This window comes from Crocodylus porosus, unplaced genomic scaffold (genome assembly GCF_001723895.1).
Source record: "Crocodylus porosus isolate Cpor-Errol unplaced genomic scaffold, CroPor_comp1, whole genome shotgun sequence".
Taxonomy (NCBI): domain Eukaryota; kingdom Metazoa; phylum Chordata; order Crocodylia; family Crocodylidae; genus Crocodylus; species Crocodylus porosus.
Genome location: NW_017728886.1, coordinates 234,241,826 through 234,259,071, shown reverse-complemented (window position 1 = coordinate 234,259,071; position 17,246 = coordinate 234,241,826). Strand labels below are relative to the sequence as shown.

At 42.4% G+C, this 17,246-nt stretch overlaps 1 protein-coding gene across 1 annotated transcript in view; it reads right to left on the bottom strand.

The window, feature by feature from the left end:
* Positions 1-17,246, bottom strand: part of VPS13B (vacuolar protein sorting 13 homolog B) — an 869,608-nt gene that overhangs the window by 108,532 nt on the left and 743,830 nt on the right. Inside the window, exons 37-38 of the mRNA XM_019545488.1 lie at positions 15,339-15,546; positions 14,840-15,024 (exon numbers count right to left, since the gene is read on the bottom strand). Coding sequence (XP_019401033.1) covers positions 14,840-15,024; positions 15,339-15,546 — 393 coding nt within the window. The remainder of the gene's footprint in view (positions 1-14,839; positions 15,025-15,338; positions 15,547-17,246) is intronic.

Below are 17,246 nucleotides of genomic sequence, written 5' to 3'. Positions count from 1 at the left end.
TTCCCTGCCACTTGGGCTTTGCAATTTAAAGCCTGGAGACACTACTATAGCAAGGGTGGTGCCAACAGTGCACCAGCAACGGCAGCACTCACACAGTGTGTGCCACATCAAATGGAAGTAATGTTATGTAGCAGCACATGGGGCAGGTGGGGAGGGCGGGAGCACTTTTCACATAACTTATGCTGGATGCCAATAAAGTAGGTTATGGCTTTGCCTGGAGGCTGGGAACAGAGTTGCGGGACAGTTTGCTGAGACAGATTCCCAATCCCCAAGAATCTCCATGGCTGCAAGGCTACCCAAGGCTGGACAGTTTTGCAGACGAAGCACAGATGTCTCCCACCCCCCACATGCCACCTACTGGAACTGGAGGCATGCAGGGGGCACAGGACAATTCTCCCACAGTTGCAAGGCTTCCCAAAGCCCCTGTCCCCATGCACCTCCTAGTGGAATGAGAGAAGTGCAACAGGCAAGGGCTCTTTTCCCACAGGCTAGGGACAGAAGTTACACATAAACCAATTTAAGTGATCAGAAACGCATTGAATCAGAGTGCACACTTCTTCCTCTGTGGGAATCCTCCCAGAGCTTTAGGAGGGTTCCTGCCTCCAAAGATTCCCTGCCTCTGTTGTCAGTCAGCTGACTGGTGGGACAGGAAGCAGGGTTCCCACAGGGCTCCCTGACAGCTCTCCCCTGGACCAGCTGTAAGGGAACCTGTGCTCTCCCTTCTCCCTGAACACTGATTTAGACAAATCTCCCAAAAGCATTACAGATAGAAGCAGGAGGAACACTAGTCAACCTACTGTCAGTGCCGACCTAGTAAAGAGACCCTCGGAGGGGCTGGGTACATTTAAGTCAGCAGGGCTGGATGAGTTCCATCCAAGGGTGCTGAAGGAATTAGCCAGTGTCATAGCAGAGCCCCTGGCATGGCTGTTTGAGCACTTGTGGTGCTCAGGTGAGGTCCCAGAGGACTGGAAAAGGACCAATGTAGTCCCTATTTTCAAGAAGGGGAGGAAGGAGGATCTGGGTAACTATAGACTGGTTAGTCTTACCTCCATCCTTGGGAAAACCCTTGAAAAAAATTATTAAGAATCACATTTGTAGGAGTCCAGTGGGTAATGTAATGCTGAAGGGCAACAAGCACTAGTTCACAGCAGGTAGATCCTGCCTGACTAACCTTGTTTCTCTCTATTACCAGGTCACTAAATGCTTAGATGCAGGAGTCGAGGTAGATGTTACCTATTTGGACTTTAAGAAGGCCTTCGACACATTATCCCATCCTACTCTCATAAACAAATTGAACGGCTGTGCCACAGATGATTACACAGTAATGTAGGTGGCAAATTAGCTTATGAGTTGCACCCAGAGAGTGGTGGTGGATGGGTTGGTATCAACCTGGAAAGATGTGAGCAGTAGGATCCCCCAAGTCTTCATCCTTGGACCAGTGCTGTTCAATATCTTCATCAGCAACCTGGAGGAGGGCATGGAAAGCATTCTGTCCAAATTAGCAGATGACACAAAATTATGGTGTGAAGTAAACACACTGATGGGGAAAAAATGAATCCAGGTGGACCTGGACAGATTAGAGAAGTGGGCAGAGAACAATAAGGTGCAGTTCAACAAGGACAAGTGCAAGGTGCTGCACCTAGGGAGAGGGAATCACCAGCACACCTATAGGCTGGGGGGTGCCCTTGGCAGCACAGTGGTTTAAAGAGATCTCAGAGTCATTGTCAACTCCAAGATGAATGAGTTGTTAATGTGATGAAATAATTAGCAGAACTAACTGCTCTTTGTCATGCATTAGCAGGTGCATCACGAACAGGTCCAGGAAGGTGATGCTTCCCCTCTATGCGGTACTGGTCAGGCTGAAGCTGGAGGACTGCATCCAATTCTAGGTGCCGCAATACAAGAGGGACGTGGACACCCTTAAGAGGGTCCAGAGGAGGGCCACTTGTATGGTTAGAAGCTGCAGGGAAGGCCCTATGAGGAAAGGCTAAGGGACCCGGACCTTTCCAGCCTCAGCAAGAGAAGGGGCTAAGGGGGGGATCTTGTGGCAATATACAAATTAACTGGGGGGAGGGAGGGCAGAAGGGAATAGGAGATGCTCTGTTTACTAGGGCACCTCTTGGAATAAATAGGAACAATGGCCACAAGCTGACAGAGAGTAGATTTAGCTTGGACATTAGAAATAATTTCTTCATGGTTACGGTTCCCAGAATCTGGAATGGTCTTCCAAGGGAGGTGGTGCTCTCCCCTACCTTGGGGGTCTTCAAGAAGAGACTAGATAAACACCTGGCTGGGGTTACATGACTCCAGCATTTTTTCCTGCCGTGGGCAGGCGGTCAGACTCAATGATCCATTGAGGTCCCTTCTGACCCTAGCATCTATGAATCTTGGAGAAGGAGGGAGGGAGAGCAGAGGGCTGAGTACTAGGTGTGTCTCTCTCCCGAGAGATGCATACAGGCATTCAAATTGGGAGAAATATCTTCCTCATAGGTAACTGATCTAACTTTTTGCAGAAGAGCCATTTTCCTTCTGCAAGAATGCCCTTGAATGTCTGTATGCTCTCCTTCTTGCGTTGGGTGAAAGAATTTCTCTTGGCACAAATGGAACATCTGTACATTGCCTTTATCACCACTGATTACTCTAATTATTACTAAAAACAGATGAGAGCTCAGACAAGATCAAAATCATGCTGACTTATAAATAATTCTAGGCTGGGCCTAGCTGGAAAGGCCCAACTTAGAATTATACAGATAGCTGGAGAAACAGAAGGTAAGAGCTTGCTTTGCCCAAAATAATACTGCATGCTTCTGACAGCAGCAGAAACTAATGACCCCTAGGTGCATCTACACGAGTTGTTTATTGAGGAGTAGACTAATTAGCTCCTCAGTTAAGTCTCAATGTCTACACTTGTAGCCTTATTAGGCTGCAGTAAACTAATAACTACTGCCTTAGGTTAGTACTTGTAAACACAGATAGTAAGCGTTCTGCAATGGTGTTTAGTGAACCACAGTGCATGTGTAGACGTTGGCTGCCAGCTAACTCTACCTTGTACCTCAGTTAGCCCCTCTGTTGCACATTGAGTCAGGTCAAAGCATATAAAGAGATACCTCTATACACTTTTGCTAAAGAAATTACCATCACAAGAGATAGCATATTTTGGATAGAAAATGGCCCTCCTAGAACTCCGAGCACAGCTGAGCTACTCTGCACTGTTTTTTCATTAGCACATAACAAGCAAGGTATTTTCAAATATTCATTCACATATCTGTCTATCATTAGATTTGCCTCCACTTTCATTTGTGTCACCACGTTGGCACATTGGTTTAAGAGCTTTATCTGTGATTTAAAACTCTCACAGAATCCTTCTTTCTGACTACTGCCTATCTTGGACATCTGAAAGAAGTAGCATTTCTACCTCTATCCATCCTCACTGTGACCCAAAGATAAATTCCCTGAAAGACTTCCACATGTTGGACTTTTCCTTGCTTTAAAGCTACAGATATGATTTTCCACAATAACATTAATTTCCTGTTCTTCTTTGCCTTCACCAATTTGAGCAATAATGGAATACCCTTGCCTAAAATCACTACATGGAGACAAATCTGAGATTAATTCCACTCTCAGGAAACATGTGCTGCTCGGCACTGCCTAAGCAAAACTGTCAGTAGGATCCGCTATGCTTTCTGCATGTATTTCTTTATCATATTAGCTACAGTCAACATTGAAATTGTATGCATATAGCAACATTTGGATCTCCTACTGCCAGCAGGCTTTTTAGTAGTTTTACACTTGCATAAAGGGGGCACTAGCCAGTAGTATAAGTAGGGGTAAGCAAGGAGGCCACTAGCCCTGGGTGTCAACTGTGATAGCCAGAACCAAAAAAATTAATAAGCAATAAATATGTGCTTCTTGGAAGCATTTGGAACTTTTGTCTAATATGAAGCTTGTATTTTGGTAACCCACAAATGTAACTTGTAACTGTTTGTGGAACTGACTAGACCTCAAAGACAAAGCTATAGCTGTGAAATTAGCTGACCTAATAGTTCTTTCTTGCTCCAAATTTAGCCTTGATGATGATAAAAACTGGATTCAACTGCCCAGCTTATCCAGTACATTACAAGAAAGGACATCTCAAAAAAAGCAGTCAGAGAGTTTTGAAGGGGTTGGATTTAGGCAGGGTAACGTTAATTTTAAACCTGAAGATGTTGTGTTGCAATTTGCTTATTGGATAAACCCAAGCTTGGGCAGTAACTTATTATAATAATTTCTAACATCTTTTAACCCCATAGGATAACAGCTATAAAGCAATCTTATGAATGGCTATATAACTAAAAATTAGCATAATTAGAATCTAAAAGAACACACACGTCACAGTAACCCTCAGGAAGGACGGAACAGAAGGGTCATTGCTGTCCCATACCCTCACGGATCTCTCTTACTCCCTGTGAGAGCGAGGACCAGATCCTGACTGAGGGTCTTCCACTGGTATCCTTTGGGCAGCCCAGTTCAGAGACGTCTGACTTCGCTGATTCAACTTGACGTGCATCTTCTAACCGAGGGACTATCGATAAGTTACTAACCACGTGGGAACGCTTGGTTAATTTCTTTATCTATTTTATTATCACTGTCAATTTTAATCTGTATTGTTATGTTGTCTGCTTATTAGCTTAACCTTTCTGTTAACTATTATATATGTAAACTGTATCTTTTGTTGTCATAGGTAAAATTCATTCCTTTTTGTAAGTGAAACTTGTCATCTCTTTCCTTTCCAACATCACCTTCTCGATCCTGAACCAAAAAGCCCAGTGGCTAATGAAGTTGCAATGCTCAGTCAGTCTGCAACTAAACTGATATACTCACAGTGCCCAGCTGGCCTGTGACAGACAACTTAGGAGGGGCATCAACATTGTTTGCCACCCCCATGGAGTCTGCACCCTGGAAGCAAGAGAAGCTTCACAGCGTTCTTGCAGCAGCAGCCAGTGCACAGACACCATGTTGCTGCTGCTTTAAGAGCAAGAGCCAGGAAGAGCATGTGGAGGTGGCAGCAACAACAGTGGCTGCCAGGGTCTGGGTTAGACCCTTGCGCATCCTCCCTGTCCTCGCTTTTAGAACCCAGTCCCTTCATACCACACAAACCTTGCTTGTTACACCACGGGCGCTAGCTGTGCTATAAAGCTAATATTTACTATATAACTTGGACAAAGTATAAGACGCTTGCTGTTATATTTCTTCTTATGAGAGCACAACACTCTTGCTCCTGTATATTTTCCTACTGTCAACTATGACCGCAAATAGTGTGCCTAGCTCATATATTCTGAAAGCATTTTACCTATGTGAATCAACAGATTCTCTCAAGAATTCAGGGAGTCAGCTAGTATTTCCATTATCATTTTAAAGTTGTAGAAACAGAAGCAAAGAAGTAAAGTTGTAGAAACTGGTCTGGCCAAGGAGAGAAGGACACAACACTGTGTAAGATTAACTTGGGAGTTTCTAACCTCTTTTATATGTTCCAAACATACCTCTTTCTTGATAAAGAATCATATTTTTAATTTTGGCATAAAAACATATTTTTAACCAGATGTCACAAAAATGATATTCATAATAATTTGTGAAAATCATATACATTTAACACTTGCAAACTGATGGGCTTTTCCTTGTATTTATCCATTTTAGTAACTGTGGAGCCCTGCATTTTTTTCCATCCTATACGTACAATGTCAGATGACTGGACTGGTTATGAAATATGAATTATATTTGAAATATGAGTGAATAATATTATAAACCAGACACAGTAAGATACTTATCTATTTATTTTCTCAATTCCAAGATAAGCCTCCCCCACCCCACCCATTTAACACAGGAGGGGGGAAACCCCATATCTTGGATTGAATATGAGGTTGGGGGTGGGCAGGTAGCTACTGCTTACTCTCCCTCTGGCACTAGCAAGCTCTGTCCCTGCTCCAGCCTCAGGCATGGAGCACAGCCTCAGACCACCTGGGTATCAGCAATGGCTGCTGTTACCAGGCCAGGCTGGGGCTGTGCTCTGTGTCCCAGGCCCCAAGCTGGAGTGGAGATGGAGCCTGCCAACTCCAGAGCAAGGGTAAATGGTGTGTGTGTGTGTGTGTGTGGGGGGGGTGGTTAGGGGGTGGCATGGGAAGGAAGCAAGATGAGGAGGGGGAGGGAGGGCAGGGGGCCCAAGGCTGCTAGGCAGCTGAGGGAGTGGGGGGCTGGAAGCTGCAGGACAGAGCTGAGGTGGCAGGGATTGACCCCACCCCTCACCTGCTCTATACTTTCCCCCACTGCCTGACCCCCCATTCCCAACCACGACCTGCCCCCACACCTGCTCCCCCTCACCGCCTGTCCCCTTACTCCCTCACCTCCTCCCACTGCTTTCCCCACTGCAGCAGTTGGTGGGGATGAATTTAAGACAAGCCTCCAATAATTAGATTCTATACATGTAAAATTATCACAAATTTATAAATTTCCATATACAGACCTAATTACTTGGCAGTGGCTATAAATTACATGTTGTCTTGTATTCAGATGAATATATTAGAAAATTGCTTTTAACAGTCTCTCTCTAAGGTACTGAATCAAAGTGAGAGTTGGTTCATGTGCTTCCTCCAGACCTCGGTAAAATTTCCCTTGAGGAGACAGATACTGGAACAGACACATCCAAATGCTATGCCTAAACACCACTTGGAATTGCTGAACGTTTTGTGTGTATGTGCAACTAATTTTGGGCAGTGGTGCTCAATCTAAATCCTGCAAGCTGGATCTGGACCTTGAAGTGATCTGGCCCAGTGTATGGAGCATCAGTGGCAAAGAGCCTGGCCTGGATGAGCCATTCCCTGCCCTGATAGATGCTGCTGATAATACCCCCCCCGCCCCCTCCCACAACCCTCCCTGCTCTCTTCCCCTCCCATTCCCCAAGCAGGTAGACACTTCTTATCCTTACACTGACCCCCGCCCCCCATGGAGGCATGGTTTACTGGAGGTAAGCTCTCTTCCCCTGTCCCCCAACTGGAAGTGAGTGGCAGCCTCTGGTGCAGCTGAGGTCTCAAGCACCCGGTCCACAGCTCTAAAAGGTTGAGTTCTACAGATTTACAGTGACGAAAACAGTTGTGCCTATGGGAAGAAAAACATCTTCAGAGGTCCTTGTGAGTTTCCACATGCACGCAGCTTTGATGATTAAGAGTTAATAGCTAAGCAACTAAGAACACTTAAGTTCTGTCCTCACTTCAAGAAGGAGAGGAGGAGGAAAGGGTAAGATAGAATATGCCATAACTTACTATCATCACCATCATACCATCAAAAAAACAGAAGAGCTTTAGCGCTCCAAGGTAATTACTTTATAGTTGTTCAGTGTGTAGGAGTAACAGGAAATGGTTCCAGAACAAAATAAAAAGGGCACGTAGAGGAAAAACGAAAAACTAATAAATACCTGCCAGCGAATAAAAGTGATGGTTTACCATCGTTGTCAATGCTTTTTCAATTGGCAACTGTTTTGATTTGTTAAATATTCATAGTTTTTATAAAAACTGATTTCCCTCACATTTGAAAGATATGTAATGTTGACATTTTAAATGATTTTTTGCCTTTTGATTCAACAGCCCCCATTTACTATCCAAGCTCTCAAAAGTCTAGACTGCAGTGTGCTTCTATCCAATAGCAACATGCAGCTAAAATATGATTATTAAGCATATCACTCCTAAACTGTAACAGAGAGAAACAAGAACTTATGGGAAGATGTTGTGTTTTATGATGCAATGATAAGAATCTGAGTGGGCATGGGAAATGGACGGGGTGAGGCTACGAGGAGGAAGCACTTGCCAACCTCTCTTGCCTCCAGCATTCTGTGTGTGTTTCTGAAACATTCTACATGGCTCTTCTTTATTAAAAGACCTATCCTAATACACTACTGACTTTAAACTTATTTTGAAATTAACGAGTGCTATGGGGCTAAGCACAAATAAAAATGCAAGCAGGACCAGGGCCTAAATTAATATATACACAAGGGAATATGCATTCAGAGAAGACCTTAGTGGTGATCCAGACTTATAGATAGTCAATGGTAAGCAGAGGTAGCTGAATGGTGCAAAAAATTAAGTTTTTATCCTATAATTACTATTTCAGATGCCTGGACTACTTATGAAATATGCATTATATTTGAAATATATCAGTGAATAGTACTATAAACCGGACACAGAGACACAGTAAGATATACATCCATTTACTCAATTCCAAGATAAGCCTCCCCCCCATTTAACAAAGAGTAGAAAGCCCCATGTCCTGGATTGAGTATGAAGTGGGGGGGCGGGGGAGGGAGGAAGGGACAGGCAGCTGCTGTGGCTCTGGCCATTTAAGTTTTGTCAAATAAAGTATGGACAGGACTAATGTCCCCTAAAAATCATGTGCAATATTTTTTTTGTGCTAATTCAGATACTAGAACTTTTCCTTACGAATGGCAACATATAAAGCATGTTTTCAGCAACAATAGTCTGCAAAATGTTGAACATTAAAAATGTCATGGCTCCATGGGCTTAGCAATGCTTCTTTGACTAAATCTTAGACCTGAAACCAGGTTAATTTTCATCACTCTGCTTTGAGGCCTAACTTGGAAAACAGGATATATCACTTTTAGGGGCGCTCTTATCATATGTAATATACCTAGAGATCCACTAACAAAGAGCAAGAAAAATAATTTGGGGAGTGGATCAGACTTATTAGAGAAGCATCATCTTGAAGAGCCAGCTTATATACATGCCTGCTCTTGCTCTTTGCCCCCTGACTTAACAGGGGCTGGGAGTGCCACAGAGATATTTGGCCTAGTACCTGGGCACAGGAAATACCTAATTTTTCACTGAACAGCAACTTCTCTAACAATTAAAAAGAGGTACTGGCAAACTCAAAAGGAATTTAATCAAATCCTAATAATCTGGAAAGATGATGAGGCAAGAGTGTATTTTTAGGAAGTAAAACATGGATAACAGGAGCTTCCTACAGCTGTACCTGGGATGGCGATGATTGTGTTCTCTCAAACACAAACACCAAACTTTTTGTAAATCACAGAAGAAAATCCTTTTCCTCATAAATAAAGGAAGAAATGTTAGGGGTGGGATAAAGTAGTAACTTGACTATCAAAAATGTTTATAGTTATAATTACAAGGTTGTAAAAGTAATAACACAGGCAAGTGGAACATTTCTGAACTTGTAACACAGTATTATATGAGAGAAACACTATGTTTGAGATTAGTTCTTATTTATTGGAAACAATTAGATTATCCTAAGTTTACAGTGAAACTGCAACATCATGTACCACTGATATCTACCTATAACAGCAAAATTCTGTTTATAGTGAAGCTTTCAGAAGTTCCAAGAATCTGAAGAACAGTTATAGAAACAAAGAAACTTCCAACATTTATTCATGATTAAAAAGATGTGCCAAAAATAGTTTTCTAAAGACAGAAAGCCAGATGAACTGTCACAATGATTTATTCATGAAAGAAAGACCATAAAACTGGCAAAGTTTTAAATATGTTAAACACAAGAGAATTTACACAAACTCACCTTGGACCAAATTTTTTGACATCAAACAAGTTGAACCTATTTGTAACCCACCTGGTTACAGTATGGGTTCCTCTAGCATTGACAGTTTGTGCCATGTTGAGGAAGTTGTTTAAATATGGTTTCCATGCAACTGAACATTATTATAGTTTTTATATTTATTTTGTCCCTTTTTAAAATGTGCTGATTGTCAGCATATTGTTCATAAACTTGTTGAAGTCTCTGGCTTACGGATAATCTATTTTAGAAGGGAACTTGAATAAAATTGTTCACTTCTCTTTTTCCTTTGGAAAATCTCTTTTTATGAGCAACATTCTTATTTCTTTACTTAGTAAATATAGTAAATGAAGATTTTTTTTGAAGATATCTAAAATAAAATTTTATCTACAAAGCAAGTCTCCTCCTCCACCTAATCCAATACATTTCAGATAAACTATGTTGAAGTGAGTGATTTACACAACTTGAAAATAAACTAATCTGCAAAGCAGTATTATTCTATTAAAAGAAGTAAATACTCTCATATTTAAAATGGTTACTTACCCTTGAGAACCTGGATCTCCAAGAGGTCATAGTCAGTGTGGTTCATATTGCAGGTGAGTATGTGCATCATGCACACAACACCTGAGATTTTTTGAACAGCAGTGCCAACTAGGGCCACCAATAAATTCTTGTGCTCCCATATGAGAGCATAAGGGGTGAAACCACTTTAAATTCCCTCATGATTTAAAGGCTATGCTGCTAAGGACTCCTGAAATGCAAAGATGGAGAGCAGGCCATGGGATCCAAAATGACTGAAATATTTTGAGGAACCACAATTACTCAGTTTTCTTTGGGTATGAATTACAGCATTACTGTGCTGTGGGTGACAGGCAAGCAGTATCTCTCCTGTACAGTGAGAATGAAAAGCTGGATAACACTGAAAAGAACCAGGAAGACATCGTGAAAGACTTTCCTGTTAAAGTAATAAAATAAAGCTCTGGGCAAATGCAATGACTGCTCACCATGCTGATATTAGGGAACCTGCCTCTGGATTGTAAGGTGTTTTAAGCCTCTCGAATCTAAACAGATTCTAGGCACTGCTCCTCAGTCTTGGGGCTTCTAAGCTCAGTTTCAGGAGGCAGATGCTCCTATCCACCTGGGATGTTTCTGAGAGCTGGAACTCACAGGTCCATTACCTTTCTTAAGGTCCAGTCCTGATTCTTTAAACTCCCAGTGTTGTGTAAACACACTCTTTTCCAGAATCCCACCAATGGTGTGAGGCTTCTCAGTTACAGTTTAATTCTTCAGAAAGTATGCAACAGATGTAACTAAACACATACGAATATGGAAAGGATTTGCAGTGTTTTGGATCATGCCATTTCTATACTTAAAGTACAAAAAGTTATAGATCTTTAGAAAAACCACAAACTTACAAGGTCCAATGCTTCTTACTTGCAGCATACCCCTTACTTACAATGCAGGTTACCCCTCCCTAGGAGTCTCTGTTGGTCCATCTATGTTGCAGGGGGCAGGCATTCTCCCTGTCTCATTAGGCTCCTGGAGTGGGTAGCTCCACCTCTGCTACTGAACATGGCAGAAGAGAATGAATTGCTTGCCTTCTACTCCTTTGCAGCTTTTCACTCCCTCTATCAAGTGACTCCCTAATTACCTTCCAATCAGGTGGTCAGAACCTTGCCAGGTGACTTTGATGCCGAGGTAACATAGCCCAGCCCCCTGACCAACAAGTTCTCAGCAGGGGTAACTTACTGTTTAGAGCGATTAGATTTTAAAGGCACAGACTTTCACTCAGCAACGCTTAATCTATTTATGATAACAGGTCCTGTATGCTGGATTAGTCAAGAACAGATAAATGGATCAGCTGGGCTAAGTACAGACATTCAAAAAGCCCCGGCCTGAATCAATTCAATTGTTACAGGTTAGTCTAACCTGCATAGATTTAACCGAGAAGCAAGTCAATAGACATTCATTTTTGATTCTGGAAATGCAACCACATACCTGCAGTGGCTCAGGCTAGAAGCTTGGGGGCGTTACAGCAAGCCCTTGTCTCCCTTTGGCAGTGGCCAGAAGGCTGGAAGGAATCTGAGCGGGTCGGGGGTTGGGGAGTGCAGCATGGATAGGCCCCGGCAGGTTGCTGAGAATGATTGGAGAGTGGTTTAAACCCTCACCCTGGCCTGCACAGTCCCCAGGCAGGGTGTGCCTGGACGGGGAAGAGGGGAAGCAGCCCCTGCTAGTCATTCCCCCAGCCCCTACCCCTTGCTGCTTGAGTGGCAGGGAGTGTGGCCAGAGGCTGGTCCTGGGCAGCAGCCTGAGGTAAAGAGGGTGAGGGAGGGGGTTTAATTCTTCTTCCCTCCCCTTCCCCACTGACGTGGAAGGGAGGTTTAATTCCGCCTTCCTCCCCTTTCCGATTGGCACAGGACCCGTCAGCCAGACCCTGGCTGAGGTCCCATGCCAGTGGAAGAGGGGAGGGAGGAGGATTAAACCTCCCTCACTTCACTTTGCCTCAGGCTGCTGCCAGGGCCGGCATCTGGCCATGGCTACTGCTGCTTGAGCAGCAAACAGAGGGAAATGTCCGACAGGACCAGCTGGGGTCCCATGCCAGTGGGAAAGGGGAGGGAGAGTGGATTAAACCCCTTATCTGCCTCACTCTGCCAGCCCTGGCTGGGGTGTGGCCATGCCCCTTGCTCACGGCCCAAGCAGGGAGTGTATAGTGGGGGGACGGGATGCAAAAGCTTGGGAGGGACTGCCCCCTCCCCCTGCAAACCTTGGCTGGGGTCCAGGGCTGGGGGAGGAAGGGTTAAGTCCCCCCCCATGACTCACCCTGCCTGCTCAGGCCAGGGCGTGGCCACACCCCCTGCTCTTCACTCTGGGGGGGGAGGGGGAGGGGGAGAGAGAGAGATAGAGAGAGAGAGAGAGAGAGTGAAGTCTCTGGCAGGTGCTACCCTCTCCCCTGCTCAAGTGGGGAGTGGGGTGAAGAGCAGGTAGAAGCGTGGCAGTTCACTGTCATGCAGACCCAGCTTGGGGTCCCATGGGCCATGCAGGGGGTTTAAACCCTTCTCTCTCCTCTTTGCCTGAGCTAGGGGGAAGGCTCAGGGGGGAGCCTCCACTCTGGCAAGAGAAAAGTCTGGCAGGAGCTGCTCTGCCCCCACCAGGCAAGCCGGGCTGTATCCCCAGCTGGGTTTTCCACCCCTGTCCCTATCAGCCAGCCCTCACTGCTCCGGCTAGAGAGCAGAGGGGCTGGGCCAAACCTGTTCTCCTGAAGCAGAGAGCCCAGCCCAGCCCAGGGCTGCAAAGCATCCTGGGATGCTGGAGGACTGTGATTTAACATGAACAAGGGAGGGGTCTGGGACAGAATTTTCATAGACTGGTTTGATCTGAACAAGTTAAGTGTGATACTAAACTCAACCAAGTTTATCTTAAACCAGTTTCAGCCATTTTGAAACTGGTTTATGTGCAGAGAACTTCTATTCTGTTACAGGTTTAAACCAGTTTCTGATTACAAACTGGTTTATGTATAACTTTTGTCCCTAGCCCTGATGTTGCCCAATACAGAAGATCAGAAGTAGTTTTGAAGAACTTCTTGAAGCCTAGTAGAAGTTTAGCTGCAGTTAAGAACTAATGGGATGGGTACCTGCTAGATTCAATTTTGTTGCAATGAACAGAGTTACAGGAAACACAAGGTGTAAGATTCTTGTTGTTTAAAAAACCCCTCCACTCCTTCATACATGAAGCTGAGACCTACAGTGGGATCCACAATGATGTACCCTGAAACAAGAATCTATGTAATTACACAGCGATACATTATTAAAAAGTGTAAGTTTAATTTTGTCCAGAAAGCCTGTTAAATATAATGGGAGTGTAATATAATTTACAAAGAATTTTTCTGTTGAACTTTGTTTTGAAAATGTAGTCTTTAAAGTCTGTGAATTGTTAGTTTTCATCTAAACCTAACAGAGTCATCAGAAACAGGCATCGTAACACTAACAGCTCTTTCAAACTGGACCTCAGGCTAAGATTAATTGATTTATTTAATTTTTCACTACTGTACAAGTGATTTGAGTTGGAATTTGCCTCTCTAGAGTGCAAAACAAATTGGCAGGACACCTCAATGATTTCAATAACATTATATCCATAATAGAATGTCATTACATTGAATATGTGAAGGATTACCTTACTGATCCATAACTTGATGCATACTGATTCTCAATTAAATTCTTAAAACCCAAATACATTTATAATACTTATAACAATATGAATTAAAATTTAATCCTTCTCACTGGGTAGAGAGTTTAATTAATGTAAATTTGCAACACGCTTCTATATCAGAATAATACACCAATCTGAATTAAAAAGATAAACTCAGCTTTCATTAAAGGAGAATAAAAATAAGAATAAAAATAATAATGAACTTATTAAAGTAACTAAAAAACAATATAGAAATGTAGGGAATAAGGGAAACGATAAAGATGAATTATACTAGATTATAGAGAGTATAAAATACCAGGATTTATATTTTGGGGTGCAACAATGATGCTCATAAATAATGAAAGACCAGTGTAGTTGGCAGAAGTAAGACCACAACTGGGGCATGCAGACACACTCCAGCTGAACAGTGGGTAGCAGACAACACTTCCATGTAAGGGAGTTGTAGGGATTGGTCAGTATGATTGACCTTACCATTTCTCCCCAAAGCAAGATGATGGAAAGAAAGCTGATCATCTTCCCTAAAAACCTTAGAAAAGAGGGACAGCCATCTGTCAAGAAAGACAATGAAGGTGCTGGCAGGAGGGGGATTCCAGGTCCCCGACTCCCCAGCAAACAGAAAAGACAAAAAGAAACCAGCTGGTAAGAAGAGGTCCCAGCTTATGGTTCCAGACAGAAGTATGTAACAGTCAGCAGCTTTGTGGCTTCCATGTGAAACCATGAAGAACTTGATATTTTTGGCTAAATTTCCCTTGATAATTTTAAGGTTCATTTAAATCAAGTGCTCAAAGCAAAGCTCAGAGCTCAAAAGACATGTGAACCGAAATAAAAAATTTCACACACATAAAGTTTATATACACTGTGGAAAAACCACCACAGATAAACCACTGCTTGAGGCACTTTCAGTTAGAGATATGTTCAAGTTGCAAAATTCACCTCCTGTAGATTTTACTGGGCTCCTGGTGTTTAGTTTGTGCACGGTCTTACTAATGGCAATTTCTAAAATACTGATCAAAATTATAACAACAGCATTCTCTTCTAATAACGAAAGTAAAAATTCCCCATTACCAACCTGAAGAACATCTCCAAGGTCTGCTGTGCTAATATCTGGGTCTTCAGTGGTATTAAAAGGAACAGGATTTATTCTTACAAGGGTGAGTACTCTGGGTTCTGGATATCTCCATAACATCATTCCTGGACTATCCTCAGTTTCATTGTAAAACACAACTTCATAGGCACCAGGCAGTTTCTGTGCTTCTGTCAAAAGAAAGACAGCTATAATCTGTTATGTAATTTCTAAAAGAGAACATGCTGGGTTATAAAACGAAAGTCATTAAAAACAAACCTCTTAGGATCAAAAGGAGAGAAAATAAAAAAGCAGTTTCCCTGACTTTTAAGAGATTACAGCTTAATGGAATGAAATCAAAAGGTATTTTCCTTTATAGCAGATGTTCTCTCAATTGCTTTAAGAACAAAATCAAAAACTTAATTGCAACGGGTAGGTTATCTTCAATATTTTACTACTGTATTTATTTGTAATTAAACCCCCCCAGTAATAATCCTTTTCCTACCTTCATCTTGTATGTACTGGAACAGGCCAGTTCTCAGATCATCAGAGGTATGCTCAGTTTTTGAGACTTGATTTCTCTCTGCAGGAGAGTAAGTTTGGTATGTTTGACATGAAGTCAATGTCTCCATTCTGCCCTCTTTAGTCAGGTATCCTTGCAGAAGTTCATGGAGAAGAACTAAACAATTCAAATGTTCTTGACCCCAGAAAACCTAATTAAAAAAAAGATGACAAAAAGTAACCTATTAATCACTCAAGATGAATGAACAACGAAACGCAACAGCTCCAAAATCCCACATTCTTTTTTTAAGTGTTTTGTTTTCATACACCATAACTATTTGCAAACTTGCTATATGTCAAAAGATTTGGTATGCCACTAGGCAAATTTGTTCGTTTCTCCACTTCCGAGTCAGAAACTAATTTTTAGCACCGTAGCAATGTGTCAAGTGCACAGACACTGCCCAGATAAATTTAGAATTGACGTACTCTGGGAGGCAGGGTGGGAAAGGCGCTTTAATTAGTTCATCTCCAAGAACCATGCTAATTAAAAGCTCCCAGAGCATCACATGTATCCACGTCCACACACTGAAAAATGGTTGCAAGGCACTTTGAACTAAAGCTCATCGAATGAGATGAAGAACCCTGCTGTCATTTTTCAGTGTGGGGATACTGATACATGTGACATTGGAGTTTGCTGGTTTACTATGCTACAGCAGACTTGATTGAGTCTGCTCTGACGCGCTGTAATTATAGTGCATCAGAGCAGCCTCCCTGCATGGGTATCGGAGCCCAAAGGCTTGATCAGCCAACGCTTTTTGTTGTATCCTGTTTGCAGTGCTAATCACACTGATGCTGGGTTTTACAACAATCTAGAAGAACTTGAATATACAAAGTGTCAGCTGTTCAGGGTATTTGAGAAGGTCAATGTTCTGAGAATATCAGGTCTAGGTCCCTGAAACTGTCGTCTAGTAATATATGCTCATCAATTAATTGCCAAACGGGATCTTTAGGTTAAAAAGCTTTTATTGATTTGTCTTAATTTTTTGACAGCCTCTATAATTTTTCATTGCTCTTGGCAGAAACAGAAATTGGAAGAAACTGTTAGATATAATATGTCTCCTTAAAGAGATGCAAGTGAAGAAATAAACCATCACTCCTAAAGACTACCTTAAAATTATCTATTACAATTGGTGCCTCTTTGCAGCAACACTTTGGTAAAAGCAGCACTGCTTATCAAGCAACATTTCTCCAGAGAGCATGTTCTCTACCTTATATCTGGAACAACATAGCACCTATGGGTGTTATATTGATTCTCACTGGGAGCATCTACCTCAAGTGCCTTACTGTGCAGCAGACGAATTTGTCACCATCTACATGTGCACAGCAATTAGGATACAGTAGACCAATTTATTGTGCTGCCAAATAAATCAGTGGTGTCTGGCAGCACAGTAAATTACTGAGCTTAAATGCATGTGTAGACAGTGCCATTAGGATTAGTGTACTCTGGCTCAAATTGACCCAGAATATATTCAGTTGCATTAATTGCATGTGTAGATGCGCCCACTATTTAATTTATGCATTTAGATGCATGCAAATATACAGAAGTTGCCTTTCCATATGCTCCAGCTATCCTTGACATATCTTTTAAAAGGTGAAGGTGTGCCTGAGTCACCAAAATTAACTCTAAATTTGGTGCTCTCAGATTTCAGGGAGTTGCACATCTAATGGCATCAGATCAGTCCAGTTTCAACTGCAACACAAATGTATTTAGAAAAAAAAATCTGTGGAAAAAAAACTTTAAAAATCCTGAAGATACACAAAACCTTTATAATTGAAGTGAAAAAAAGGGCAGGAGGGGCAGAAAGAAATCAATGGATAAGGTTTTAAAAATATGTTTGAAAGATTTCTATAA